The sequence below is a fragment of the Scophthalmus maximus genome, chromosome 10 (genome assembly GCF_022379125.1).
Source record: "Scophthalmus maximus strain ysfricsl-2021 chromosome 10, ASM2237912v1, whole genome shotgun sequence".
NCBI lineage: Eukaryota > Metazoa > Chordata > Actinopteri > Pleuronectiformes > Scophthalmidae > Scophthalmus > Scophthalmus maximus.
The window spans coordinates 4280001-4295488 of record NC_061524.1 but is presented as its reverse complement, the minus strand read 5'-3'; the positions used below and the strand labels follow the sequence as shown (position 1 = coordinate 4295488).

Sequence of the window (15488 nt, the reverse complement as noted above, 5' to 3'; positions counted from 1 at the left end):
AAGAAGATATGCGAGGGGGTTGGTGGTGTGTGGTCCAATTTCACGTCTAGACAGTGAAACAATGTTAGGTTGAGGTATTAAAAAAAAAGCCGAGCCACGCGGAGAAGCACTTTCCTCAGAGCTGCGTCAGTTGCTGACATCGTCACGGTAACCTGAGCACATTGTGAGAATGAAGCTTCGAAAGTAAAGAGTTTGACGGTCAATGCGGACTCTAACATGTCAGGCTTCGTTCGGCATTCAGGAGCAACCACACGCACACACACACGCACACACACACACGCACACTGTCATCAATTTCCCAGCATGCTCGCCTGCGAGAAGAGGCCGACACACAGCTGTCTGCGAATCAAACGTGACAGCGCGATGAGGTTTGAGCCAGACGCAGCAGAAGGCCGCCGATGAAAAAGAGTGGAGGCAAACACCCGCACACAGGGAGCATGAACAGCAAATACCTGCGTGCTCTCTCTTCGCACAAATCCTACGGACAGACTCGTTCATGAGCAAGTGAAATAAAGACACGGAGAGGATTCAATTGCAACGGGGAGAATCCATCGCTCGGCGCGCGGATCACCGCTTGCGTTCCAGATAATTGTGGAGCATGTTGTTGTTGTCTGACAGCGGGAATGCAACGTCTGCTGTAGCTTGCGTTTTGCTCAAATTTAGTCAATTTTGACATCTGCGTCAGTTAGCGTGTAAAGTATAGTAGTTTAGAAGTGACTGAAGCTTTTAGATGGAATTTTGCAATTTCCAATTGCACTATTTCCATCTGTGTGTGCTCCAATGTGAAAATGTCTTCTGTGAAAAAGGCCCATCTGTGTACCGTCGGCTCCAGCGGGCCTCTCTACGTTACGCGCTACTTGCCTTACAACAAGTAAGAGTTGTCAATTACCATTTCCGAAACTGTTTTTGCTTTGTAAATGAATGGGGAAATGTTTAAAGTCACACGGTGAATTTGCAGAAAACTACAACTGCTTGAATCTGCTACGACACAGATAGCAGATTTAATTAGTCCCATTAGTCAAACATGTGAATGTCTCTCTAATGGTCTGTTAAAATGAGATTTGAACCGAAAAGAAAGGTTGGCGAATATATATATATATATGTGTTTTGAAGGGGAAAAGAAGCGATGCACGCGAATTACGTTTTCCATCTTGGAAAGACATAAAAGAACCAGCGAGTTAATCGGCGGCGATGAAAGCTGTCAATCACTGCGCATCTCCGACACAATGGCGGAACAAGCCCGATGACAGCTAATGAGATTCAGACAAATGTCATTTTCAACATTAGCAGCAGCCGTGAACGCATAAAAGAAAATGGCTGTTTGTTTGTACGAGAGGGGAGACAGGAGGCGAGCGGGCGCGATCAGACAAGAGCCCGTCGCCGCTCCCGTTCCCTTTCACTCAATGAAGATTGAACTAACGGACATTTGCATAGTAATTAAGATTCTTTACATTGGAGCTTTTCATTACAGAATGTAACATAAGCTGCTTTCAGACATGCACATTTTCCCGGCAATCTTCCAGAGGGACGTGTACATGTCGGCAAGTGTTGCAGAAAATTCTTGCTGCCGGTCTCCTAATAAAATGTCCTGTGAATTATCCTGTGCAGTGTGAACGTTGTCTGACCTATGACATTCTCCTGCTGCGATCGTCATATGTGAAAGGCAGTTTTCCGGAAACACACACACACACACACACACACACACACACACACTGTAGAGAGGCAGTGGACTCACGGGGTCTCTGAAACACGGTATCCCAAACTTTATTTTATTGGTTTTATCAGAAGTACCATGTACCATGGAGAGCAGTCACAGTTAGTGGCAACACACATACATACTTTCCTCCTATCAGTTGGTGATCAACCAAAAATCAATTAAAAAATAATCATAATTACATATTCACGCACATACAGAGAACAGTGGCAAACAAACAAACCCCCCCCCCCCCCAAAAAAAGGAAAAAGAAATCTTCATTATTACCAACATTATAACTTGTGGTTATTGTTCCATTGGAAAAAAAAAGAAGAAAGCACACAAAATCATAATGACGAACATGATATTCCGGACTACACCCGGTGAGAGGAGGATGAGGATGGATGGAGAAAAAAAATATAAAATGAGGAGGTGGAGAAAAAAATAAGATGTGCCGGAGTAAAAGGAAGAAAAGAAGAAGAGGGATTTAGTTTGAAAAATGAGGAGCGTTCTGAATCAGACACATGGGGACAGAAGTACAGATGAATGGTCCTTTGAGAGAGAGAGAGATAGAGAGAGACAGATGGGCAGATGTATCGTATATATATACGTATGGATGGATTATACAAAAAGACAGATTTAAAAGAAGAAGAAGAGTGACGACGCTGTCGAGTCGGGGGGTTGAGCGGCCGGACACATGGTCGACAGACAGAACGGGGAAGAACTGTGAAATGACTGAACAAAAAGCCCGTCTGACACGCCCCCCCCCCCCCCAACTGAAAGATGGAGAGAGACACGGAGGGCAGAAAAGAAAAACAGATGAGGAGACAAGAGGCGAGGCGGAGACAGGGAAACAAGCGAACAACCACTTCCCCAAAAAAGGCAATATATGTCATTCTTGAGTGTTTTCTCCTTGAAATAAATATGTAGAATTCGTCCTCTGCGCTTCACGTGATGGCCATGTAGTCCACCTCGCTTATAACACTGTACAGTATATACACATCATCATTAATATTGTTATTAATATTATTATTATATCTTTAATGACAAAATAACCTTTAGATGTACATAATAGTATTCCTCGCCCTCCGTCAGAGCATTACGTACTAGAAGTAGCAAGCAGTGTCTTTATTTTGTACAAATAACCCATGCAACTCCCGTATATAGCATATTCATCTAAGATACATAACTCCGTTAAGCCCTCATCTCTCATTCAATAACAGCAGATATTGCCTTTTTGAACAAAAAACAGCAACAACAACCCCCTTAATTAAATTGTCATGTGCAAGTTACTCCGCCAACAGAAGACGTCGCCGTCTTCGTTTAAATAATAATAAAAAACAAAACATCTTGTTGTTAAGCTCTACGTTAATTTGAGAGAGAGAGAGAGAAAGAAAAAAAACCCAGAATAAAAGACGAAAAGCAAAAACAAGAAACAATATCCTGAATCTGTACAACATTCAAACCATTACGTTTTTCTTTTCTTCGTCAACTCCAAGCGGGGGGGGGGGAATGGGATACGATTCTCTATAACTATATACAGACATGTTATCATTCATGCACAGTATCAACAAGTAGCACATTGACATTCCAAGATATGGAGAGAGAAAAAAAACAACGTGGCATAGGGAGACCGGGAGGGGGGAAAAGACGGACACCAAAGAAAGATGGCTGCCCGGCCTTTGGTTACCGCGGCAGCGGCGAGACGGAGAACGAGGGGGTTTAGAGACACAGATAAGACACATAACAATACACATGCTGGGCCGGAGGAGTCCATTTCAGTCTCACTGGCCCAGAAATCAATGTATGGCTGTAACTTCATGTTTGTTTGTTTTTTCTTAAAATTTGTATCTTCTTCCTCCTCCTTCCTCCTCTTTATCATTATCCTTTGACGTTGTACTTGTTGTACTGTAACTTTAAGGGTAGACAATAGCTCTGGTAATGTGTTTTTTTTTTCTCTTCCTTTTCTTTTCTTTCTCCCAACAGTTCATTTTGAACCGCTCGGCTCGTACCGGCGGAGGGGTCGGGGTTCGCCCCTTCCTCTTAGGTTCGTTTGTCTGTCTCGTCCGTTTTTTTCGCCGACGCTCCTCAGTCTGGCGAGGAGCGAACGAGGCCGCGGCAGAGAAAAAAAGTCGCGCCGCCAATCTTCGCACCGGAGGCGACGTCGCCGACGGTGCACAACAGATTCAACACCACTGTGTATTTTTTCTTCTTCTTCTTACATCATTATTATTATTGTGTACATCAGAAAAAAAAAAAACTAACAAAAAAAAAATCTCTGCTGTTGTTTTACATCAGAAGCAACTTTGGAAAATGAAACAACACAGCAGCCGTTTCACACAAACGCAGAAAAAAGAACCAGTGCAATGCTTTACCTTCATTCGAAACCCTGCCCACTTTTTCCCCTCTTCTTCCAAACACCACCACCACCGAAGAATATTGAAACAAAAACTACCGCAAATCTACAGCTCGTTGGTCTTAGTGTTATTATGCCGTATGTACAGCGATATGGCCTGTCGTAACCTTTGACCTGTCCGATACCAAGGCCGGAAGCTGAATCTAAGTGCATTCTGTGATCCTTTTCCCGGCCCAGTTGCTTGCAGACGAGACGCAACCTGCCTGCGATCGTGGCAAACTCGCCAGTCACAGCTAACGCGTTCAGCTTCCCAACTTGGTCCGCGCCCTGCGCCGCCTTGAGCGGCCGGCCGGCGCCGGCGTCACATCGCACGTCGCCGTCACGCCGGACCGGCTTTTTCGGTCAAGGTAGAGAAAAAGGTGGTGCAACGAAGCCGGCGTAGCAAAAAAGAGCTGGCTCTCATAAATGAAAATTGCTTCAGCTTCTGGAAAAAAACTTTTGTGCAGCAACCTAACTTGATGCAAACGACTACATTACCGCAAATTAGGCAGGCGGACATTTTTTAAGTAAATCCAACATGATTTAGTTGTATCAAAGATAAAGTACACCCTGTTAGAGTTACTCAAAAAGTGATGCAAAGAGCTTCTACTATGTGAAATCATTTTTTTTCTTTTTTGCACGAGCAAGCATAACTTTTTTTCAGTGTATAAACCTTCAGCTCCATGCCAGTGAAGAGACAAACGCATACAAATGTTTAAATAGAAAGATTCTAGTTAGCGCTAAAACAATATCAAGGCGTCCTTTTTCTCCTTTTTTTTTTTCTTTCTCAGAGTGGTGATGAAATGTGAATAATATTTGGTGTTTTTTAAGAAAGACCCACGAGTTATAAAACCCCTTCATAGGTTGGACTGCAAATATTAAGATTCAGATAGAAAGAGTTCCCTTTGGCAAAAACAGGGGTAAACTGCCACTCCAAGGCCTTCACATGAGAACGGCAGACTCTTCATGGAGAGCCGTACATTGTGCAGTGTTTGGCAAATGCAAGTGAATCTGACGCCTCGATTATTCTTCATTTCGGCTGCCAAAGGGTAATATTATTCTCGAGGTCTTCCCGGAATTGCTCAACGTTTGCAGACGATAGAGTATTTATTGGAATTCTGAATCGTTTGGCCAGATTTCAGTACACGAGCCGTGTTGCTGGACCTCTACGTGGCATCAGCGGCTAAAATCTTCATGGTTCTTGCCGGAGTGGTTCTCTACTCCAAGTGCATCATTTGGTGTGTCAGAGTTTTATGTGATTATCCTCAAGAATACTCAGGATTTGCCAAACTCGTCCAATCCAGGGCTCTGCTCAGCTCCGCTCTCCCACAGGGGGTTGAAAGTTTTAAATGGATTACATCGAGCCCAGACTTCTGACTTCACGGATGACATTTAAAACGCTACTCATAATACTATACATCGAGTAAAAAAAACAAAAACAACATCAGCAGGAAAATTCTGGCCAATTCGGATGCATACAGTGTAGTGCCATTTAAACGATGGACTTTTTTTTCTCGAATGCCTAAGTGTACAGTACGGTTTTTTGTATGTCGTGATCTTTGTAGTTTTGAGTAAAAGAGTTAACAGTCTGAATTGTAAACCTCTCTGACGGTCGAAACAGGCCTGACGACTTATACTCGACGCTTATCACAGGACACTTAAATGCTTTTTTTATGCAAAAATACACAAGATTTAGACAATATCGTTTTAAGGATTTCTCGCCTGTCAGTGACTGAATCCTATAAAAAGATTCCTTGCAGTTAGTTCGCAATAATGTCTGTCCATCAGTCTCATCAGTTTAATGTGGTTCATTTCCTTAAGCATTTATAGTATTTATAGTTAAGCTTGTAAACAGATATTGATACGTGTCTACAAGCTACAGTTAGCCTGGACAGAGGTTTTGAAAGATACTTGGCTGTTGCTTGAGATCATTATTTGGTTGCTATAGAGCAGCACACTTACTATTTTCAAAAACTCCAGTTTCAAGCCATCAGCGCATTTTTTTTGGGGGGGGGGGTGGAAACTCAAATCCAGTCGGACCTCTGTGCCATCACGCGCAAACCTTTCGTAACATCGGCGCTCAAAATTCAGCCAGAGTAGGGCTGAGATACACGGGTAATTCAGACGATGTATAGGGAATTCAGACGAAACCCTCTCTGAGCTAGATAATCCAAGGTAAAGAGAGACAGTCAGAGGCTGTAGATTTCATGTACCCAATGCTACTGCAGGGCTACTGAAGAATTAGTTAGTACAACTACTTCCCCATCAACAGCGAATGAATAACACCTTCCTGCTGAAGCAAATAGTTCGCAGTTGGTTTTCCAAGCCCAGTATGTGGAAGCCTGGTGAAAAACTTAGTGTGGATGGTTTCATTTGGAATAACGCCAAAATTGCAATCTAAAAGCAGACTTTTGTAATGAACTGGGAAAACGTCCACCAGAGGGGACCGAAGCTCTGTCTGCTCATCTTGTGTTTGGGTAACTCTGGATACTCGGTTTGACAACGTCTGCACTAACTGAAGCTGTGTAACTCTTATTGGACGTAGTCTTGTTTGACGTTTGTTTTTGTCCTTTTCTCTTAAAGCCACACGGAAGCAAGGTCCTAACAACTAAGCGATTGATGTATAAGGTCGGGGGAATACAAATCCCTGTTAAATGGCCCGCGAAGGGCCAATCCATACGAAGAGTCGTGAATCAGAGGTCAGGGTTAGGGATTAGTGGTTGTTTCTTACAAAGCCCTTGAGGATTTTGATTGGTCCACTGACCAGCCAGCGGGAGGTGCTTAAGACACACTGGGGTAACGACAGAAGCTGTCAAGTGAACCAATGGGAAAAACGGCATCGAAGCGAGATAAACGATGACACAGGCAGTCAAGAAAAAGAATGAGGGCGGTACTTAACATTTTCCACGTCTATTGCAAATGCTTTGATTGACACGCGCCGGTGGCAATCTCACTGGCGGAGAACCGGTGAACAGAATTCCGCAGTTACAAAACAAAACAAAACAAAAAACAATAACACATAATATTAACCTAGATATTTATGCAATGATAAGAGCTTCTCTAACAGTTTGAAACGGTAGAGTGGCCATCGCGTCTTCTCAGACATGGCCTTATTAAAGGTAAAAGCACACTAACCCCCTTCCCGATTAAAATTAGACCTTAAATCATTTACATCTACAGTATCAAGCGACAGAAGGAGGGCCCATTCAGGAGCGCGTGGCGCCGCCCGAGACATTCGGATGGCGAACGGTGGAGCCGCGATGTACGCTCAGCTCTCTGTATTTACATTTTCTAACCTCAGTGATGTTTCCAAACCTCTTTTTCGCTTCCTCGAATGTGCCCTCCCGCGAAGCGTTACCTAGCGTTTCTACAGGCGAGAGTCAAAAAGGACTTCGGAATATCGAAGCGTGCCTCACGCAGAGGCAGCGAAAAAATGAGAGGCGTTGTTTTTTTGTCTTTTTTTCTTCACAGTACTCGACCATCTTCCCACAGCACACGAGCACAGACACACACACACACACACACACACACACAGTCACACGCCAGCACTCTCACAGTTGGTTGTCATTAAACAGTTGTGGCAACACATCCGTTTTTTTTCTTCTGATTGTGTTCTCAGTATCGTCCGGTCATGCGCGTACATACTGATATTGTCTTTCCCCCCCCCCCCGTCTCCCTTGTTCCTGTTTCTGTAGCTGGATGCGGGAGAAAGCGCTGCTCCAACGAAAGGGGGATTAATGGGGAACGCCGTTGTTGGAGCCACACATCCTCGGAGCGGTGATGGTGTGTCAGTCTGTTTTTAAATTCCTCTGGCTCATTTTCTAGTAAGAATTCAAAATGGCCGAACCAGCTGTGTGTTTATTTCTGTGTTTTTGCGACTTTGCAGATTCATTTGACGTTTTCAAAACAAGGGCAGGTTCAAGACAGCTCGATTGGTTTGGATTTAGAGATTGAGACAAGACATGTATTCCTTAGTTTATTCGCTTTTCAACTATTTTCCCATCTTCTGAGCCATTTGTCTAGCTCCCATAATTCTCCTGTTTGCTGCCGTCCTTCAACGTATCCGTACTTCTTTCCATTCTGTCTTAAGATGCCTTAACGGCATCCTCCACATTCCTTCATCTGTAGATCCACCCATTCATCCACCATTCAGTCTATTGCGTAAAGGGAGGGAGTGACAGATCAAGGAGACTTGATTTCCAAATCCATCCCTTCACCCACCTCCCCCTCGGTTTTTCTTCTTCCACGCTCTCCTTCTGTCCCACCCGGCCCTCCGTCATCTCCTGTCATCTTAGAAGCCCTGGATGTGACAGTAGGCCTCCAGCGAGGAGAAGAGGATGTAGAGGAGCCACAGGCTGACGAACAGCATGGTGGTCAGGACCTTTGGAGTCCGAGGCCCGCCCAGCTCTCCGCCGATCTCTGGCTTCCGTCGGTACATCAGCACGCCGACGCAGACGAAGGCAAAGATGGTGAAGAGGGTGACGGAGAAGGCCAGCGGGCCGGGGTCCACCCTGAACTCCCTCCCCTGGCTTTGGTGGTAGATGGCAGCGATGGACCACGCCACCTGTCGAGCATAATCAGCATTATATTGAGCTTCATGACATGTGGTGACTGTTTAACGACGGCAAAAATGACCGTCACCGTATAGGACAGACGACTGTGTTGGACCATGCTACTTAGGCCATAAATAAAGATGGACGACTTGACATGAAATATCTCAATCGCCCCGTGGAGATTGGCTGCATATAGGCAGCCTCACGCCGACAACAACAACACGCCCACCAGTTTCCTCGCGGTTCGCACTGAAGAACCAGCAATTTCTTTAGGTTTCGAACCAGTTTTTAATTTGGACGAAACTGCGGAAAGTCTTCAAAGTTGGACGCGCGCACCAGAACTGGGGCCTTCACGTCACGTCAAATACAAATACAAATACATCCCGCAAAAAGAACGTTTCTGTCAGTTCCAACAGCTCAGACTGACTATGACATCACAAGCACCAGACGTAGCCGCAAAAATGTTGGGCTCCCTGTTCGTACAAGTGGGAGGAAGTTGTCCATCTTTATATACGGTCAATTCGTCAAACACATGTCTTCGGAATGATACTTTAAAGCAGCGTCACGTGCCATTAAAGCCAGCATGGGTGCAGCACCATTGCATTTGCACCAGCTACGAACCAGTCAGTCAAGCTCTCGACGAGCCGGTACTCACCCCGATGCCCAGGAACACATTGACGGCGTTGGAGCCCGTCACATTACCAATGGATGCGTCCGCATACTGATCCTGGGTGGCGGCGACCTTACTGGCAAAGGTATCTGAACGAAGCGAGGGGGGGTCAGAGATCAGATTTTTTCTGTGTGAGCTATTGCAAATTCTTTGAATACACATTCAACTCAACAGATGCGTGTGGAAAGGACAAACATTAATGTTATTATTTAGCGTTTAGTGTTGCAGTCTTTTTTCAGGGGTCATACAAATCCATATCGATTTTCACGCTTTTCCACAGCTGAGTACATATTTCTACGAATACACACGTTCACAGAGATGGTACAATGCTATAACTGAAAAAAGGTTATATGGTTTAAAATTTGTCATGTGTTTGTTGTGAAAAAACAATCACATACAATATAAGCATTTTCAAGCACTTTTTATCCAAAATTCAAGCACTTTTCAAACCTCGGAAAAACACGTGTGTGTGTGTGTGTGTGTGTGTGTGTCTACAAGCAGCCGAGTGCCCTACGCTTTTGTCCATAAACTGTTAGTGATCGTGCATTTTGTGTATAAAACAGAATGTAATGCATGACTTTTATCCCTGAGGCAGCAAAATTGGAGAGAGAGACCATTTGAGCCTGACATGACGAATAGCCCTATGTTAATAACACACGCTGGTCACAGAAACATGCGTGTGCAAGCGTGTGTGTGTGTGTGTGTGTGTGTGTCGTGTGTGTGAGACGCCTTTTTTTTTCTATTAAGCTTTAACGTGATCAGTTTTAGATTGTGTTGACACTCTGGAGGACATCTATAACCGAGTCTCTTCCTCCAAGAAGCTTAGGTGGAGGGCAGGAAGGAATATGGTGCTTTGATTCGGGGGACGTTGTTTTGCTTTTCTTTCGTTGAGACACGTTGTGTTCTTGGAAGGAAAAGCAACTAAAACAGAAGTCAGAAATCTACAGTTCACGTCAGATAACTTCAGCACTAGTGTACATGTTGGCACGAAATGTGGTACTGACATTAAAGGCCTCCAAGAGAAAATGAATTGGACTTTCCTGACACGATGACCTTTCTCCAGCGCTACATACGAACGAGGCCGGAGTTTTATTAAGAGGTAGTTGATGACAAAAGGGTTAGAAATCTCGCCTCTGCTGACAACTTGGCCTCTTTTCCCTCTGCCACCATCAATCGCAACGTAATCTCCTTCTAATATAACAGCGCGGCGTCGATCACGAAAGTAATCCGTTATTCATTGTCAAATTAAAATGCTGCCGCGCGAGAGTAGAAAAACAGATCCATAAACGGCGTGAACAGATTTAGTCTTTGCGGTCGAGACAAAAGACAAATCTTGGCCTGACAACTAATCAGCGTTGTGCTACTTTAGTCCCCCAAATCCCCCCCCCCTGGTTTCATGCCTGCCAAAAAATACAGCGGCTCCTCCTGGCCCTGCTGAAAGGAGCGTTTGGACACTTCGTGTCCGCAGTGGGCTTTTTCGTGGAGAGCACAAAGAACGGGCGGTCGTCCAAACGGTCGATTTGACCTGTTTTTTTTTCCCTCACACATTTTCTGTCCGTCGTCCCTTTTGTTTGTCAGACACAGCTAAAAGGAGATTTTAAAAATAAATTCATTCATTCATTTATAACCACGGTAAGAAAAAGTAGGCAGGGAGTGAAGAGCCCTCTTGATGCGGCAGCCAATCTGGCAGCGGGGAAGAGGACAAGAGGAGGACCGAGGAGGAGAGAGGCGGTTGCTAGGGGAGGCGGGAGCGCGGACGAGGCAACGCGCCAAGGAAGGAGCACAGACAAATGTCCCCGTGCACCTGAAAGCTTCGAGGACCGGCCTGCTGGGTCTTCACTGTGTGTGTGTGTGTGTGTGTGTGTGTGTGTGGAGGCTCTAATCACGAGTGCATGCGAGTGTATTTCAGTGGATGCATGTACCACTTTCTGTGTGTGTAAGTGGACGGTGCCACATGGGTCCAATCTGACGCCACGCCTCCACCAGCTGGCAAAAGCGCGAGCGTGTGTGCGTGTGTGTGTGTGCGCGCGCGCGCGTGTGTGCATCAACTGTTTTTTGAGAGCTTGTGTGCTTGATTGAGTGGGGGAGTGCGTGGTTGATTGCATGTTTGGTAGCAGTGTGTGTGTGTGTGTGTGTGAGCGAGTGTGTGTGTGTGAGTGAGTGTGTGTAACAGGTTCCACTCTGCAGCTCCTTCAGTGAGCGTATACGCCTCTCTGGAGAGTCTTCTGCCCTTTTCCTCAGCCTCTCTGTCAATCAACCAGTCTCTCTCTCTCCTCTGTTTATCTCATCCTTCCTCTCTGCAGCCTGTCCTTCTATCCATCCTTCCTCTCTCCTCCTCCTCCTCCTCCTCCTCAGTCCTTCTGCATGCGGGGAATTTTTGCGAGAAATCGGGCCCTTGAGCTTTGTCAAGGCTCAAACGTGTTGGTCAGAGAGGAAATATTGATCAGGTATGACGCTGCACTACATGGCTCTTTGTTTTGTATGATAGCTGGGATGATTTGGTCTTCCTCTCTGTCTCTTTGCTTTTCACGCCCGTTCTCTTCACCTCGCCAGACACCAGCTGGGTATGAAGTCTACAGAGCTGTTGCACAAAACATGTTTTGTTTGATGAACTCTTTACAGACATATTGATCGCTGTGTTCCCCATTATATGCCGAGAAAGATGATAAGAGGGAGGCACGTTTTTTTCGAAACAAGTATTTTTTTCTTCTGTGAAACCAAAATTAGAAAGCTCCATCTTCTTCCCTGCAATGTGTCCCGATCAATCTAAAATCATTTCCGCTGGTCGTCCTCCTGTTCTGCCCTTTGAGTTTGCCTCCCAATCATCTGTGGATCGGCAGGAAGATTTGCGTCGGCGTGTTTGTGAGATATATTTTCCCTCAAGGATCTTCATGTCCCGGACATTCCTCAAACTCAAGGTCCCACGATTGCACTTCTTCTCAGGTGAAATGTATGAATTGTAATCGCTGAAGCCGACGCCGAAGATGACTCAGAGCTTTCACCTGGATCCCACAGCAACGACAAAGTTCTCTTTTGACCGCTCCACTCCTGTTGTTCTCTTCCCATCTCTTCCCGTGCGTGTGTGTGTGTGTGTGTCCCCGCCTGGCTAACTGTGATGAACGAGGTTAATCATCATGGAGCCACGGCACAGGATGGGTTTCATTAGCCGTAATAGCCGCAGAACTGCAGGTCTGCGTCTTTGTGTGAGCGCGCGGGGCCACGGGAGGTTCTGTTAATAAGGCCGAGAGCCTCGGAAAAGGCCGAATCGCTTTGTTTCCATCCTGCAGCTCCACACATCCTCTCCGTGTGTGTGTGTGTGTGTGTGTCTAAAAGCAGCCGTGTGCCTACGCTTTTGTCCATGAACTGTTAGTGATCGTGCATTTTTTTGTGTTTGTGCAAATATTACACGTGCGCGCGTGTGTATGAAATGGCGTGTAATGCATCACTTTTATCCCTGAGGCAGCTAAATTGAAGGACAGAGACCATTTGAGCCTGACATGACGAATAGCCCTACGCTAATAACACACGCTGGTCACAGAAACATGCGTGTGCAAGCGTGTGTGTGTGTGTGTGTGATGTGTGTGTGTGTGTGTGTGTGATGTGTGTGTGTGTGTGTGTGTGATGTGTGTGTTTGATGTGTGTGGCACGCCTTTCTTCTATTAAGCTTTAATGTGATGCATGTGCAGTATAAAGATTGTAGACTATATGGAGAAATTCATGTTGTGTAGTTTATATGTCTGCGTGTTATACATGGCATTAAAGCCTGCATGTGTGTCCCCTGCGAGCGTGTGTGTGTGTGTGTGTGTGTGTGTGTGTGTGTGTGTGTGTGTGTGTGAGACTGGGCCAAGGTTAAAACACAGTAAACCAGCCGACGCAGTGGTCGGTCATTCTTCACGTTTAGAGGATGATCCATGCTGCTGTCTGCAGACCGCCGTGCTTCGTCTAACAGGCTCCCACATTCAGAAAAAATACACTGACTGGAGACTCTCTTCATTGGACACTCGAGGTGAATTGAAACAGAGCCAAATCTGAATTAATTTGCAGAGTTGGTTCTCGATTAACAGAGATGAACACATGCATTATTCAAATTGAAGATAAATGTGTCTCTTCCATCTGCCGGAGAGTTTTCACTTACTACTTACTCACTCCAGCGCTTATTAAAAAGACCAAAGCAAATTTGTGAAAATCACCAAGATGCTAAAGATGAATTGATTATAACCATAAAATCTAAAAATAGCTTATTTTGGCCTAATAGCCTCTAATGGCTGGATTAGTTGACTAATTGATGAAGCGGGGGCGGATCTAATAATGTTAAATCAACTAGATATTTGATCTCACTTAGCTGAAGACAACTCGTAATTATTACCCAGCATTGCCTGCAAGACTATTGCACACGGGTTCATGACATAGTCATAATGCTGCTTTCTCCCGTTGGTCACTGCCTCGTCTGTAATATTTTGTAGAACGCTGACCTGCGGGGCCAATTATGGTTGGAGCCACGAATCACCAGTTTCTAGAAACATTTAATAATTTTCCACTTTGAAACACATTTTCTCGCCATTCGTGCATTTCTGCGACTTTGCTAGAGAATGTTTCCATATAGTTCACGTCCCTTCTTTTCTTTCTTTTTTTCTATTACAGCCACCGCTTATTTTTTTAAATAAAGCTGCAGGTAAATAAAAAACTGCGGCGACGGAATTGAAATATTTCGGCTGTACATGAAACCCTGAGGGGAATAATGCTCACGCTCGTGAAAAGGCCAAACGTGGAGAGGGAAAGGTCTTTGATTGAAGCTGGCAGAGAGTCCAATGGCAGGATATATTTAAGAGAATTAAAAAGGCAGCGGCGGTTCAATATCACATCAAATAAACACATATATATATATATATATATACACAGTGTATGAGCTCACACACTTACCTGGTACAGAGGTTCCCAGTGCAACAAACACAACTGCTGTGACCGAGTCCTTCAGGCCCACTGTGCAGCCGAAATGAGAGGCCAGGTCCCCTGTAGGAATAGAAAGAGAACATGAAGCTTGTTTTTTTTTTTTTTACAAATTCATGTCTTGAAATCTGTAAAAAAAAAATAAAAAAAAAATAATAAAAAGCTGTCCTCCCCAGCCGTCGTCGTACCGATGACGGCGGTGAGCAGGCCGATCATGCAGATGGAGACGACGAAGCAGGCCCAGCCGTTCCAGTAGTCGGTGGGCGGCACGAAGGCGAACAGCACCTTCCAGAAGACGGTGAGGAAGTGCATGACGTAGTCGAAGCACGACGGCAGCTTCTCCTCGCCGCACTCCTCGTCGTCGTCGTCCTCGCCTGCGGGGGAGAGAGAGGTTGAAAGTGGGAGTGGTCTGCGTCCAGGTCTGACTGATGGACGTGAAGTGTCGGGACCCCCCCCCCCCCTTTGAAAAAAATCACCTGGCATTCGGTTGGTAAGAAGAGCCCATGATGGGAACAAATCAAATCATCACTCCGGCAGACGGATTAATACGTTGAAGTCGAGTGAAAGAAATATTCAGCGCAATCCATTTATACAGAGATAAAGAAAGGACTTCATTAGACACACATTCTTTTTCCCGAGCCACTGTCTGGCAGGTGTGTGTGTGTGTGCGTGGGTGTGTGTGTGAGTGTGTGTGTGTGATGTCAGTATCAAAGTGTAATCGTTGCCTCAGGACATGGACAACAGCCAACTACATGGTGCTTGGGACTTGTTGTGTGTGCGTGTGTGTCGAGCCTTGTGTGTCTGCTGAACATGGGGGAATAGTTGAATCCTGAATTTCAAATGACACACACACACACACACACACACACACACACACGATTATTAGCAGTCTGCGCGCTCCTGTTGTTCTGCTCCGTCTTTAAATGAGTTCACTGAAACGGATGGACGAGATCGCCTCAAACACGCCGACTGGGTAAATCCCAGTGAAGGCCGCGACCTCTCACCTTTCCCCCGAGAGCCGGCGATGCATTCCAATGCTCCGGACAGCCCAAAGAACGACAACAACAACAAAACCCATCTGCTCTAACCACTGGACCGGTTTGTCCGTCCTGACGTGTATGATGAGAGCTTTGAATTCGGATAACTGAGCTCTTGTAAAGAGCAATAGGCCATTGAATTTCAGTGTCCAAAGAAAGGTTTGTGTTGACGTTTCATATTATAATGCGCACA

The 15488-nt window shown here is 45.4% G+C and overlaps 1 protein-coding gene across 2 annotated transcripts in view; it reads right to left on the bottom strand.

Moving 5' to 3' along the window:
- Positions 1–1739: 1739 nt before the first annotated feature.
- The window catches only part of slc8a1b (solute carrier family 8 member 1b), a 108715-nt gene continuing 94966 nt past the window's right edge, over positions 1740–15488 (bottom strand). For both annotated transcript variants that reach the window (XM_035605956.2, XM_035605955.2), the window contains exons 8-11: positions 14447–14632; positions 14232–14321; positions 9297–9400; positions 1740–8652 (exon numbers count right to left, since the gene is read on the bottom strand). In XM_035605956.2, coding sequence (XP_035461849.1) covers positions 8380–8652; positions 9297–9400; positions 14232–14321; positions 14447–14632 — 653 coding nt within the window. In that variant the 3' untranslated portion in view covers positions 1740–8379. The remainder of the gene's footprint in view (positions 8653–9296; positions 9401–14231; positions 14322–14446; positions 14633–15488) is intronic.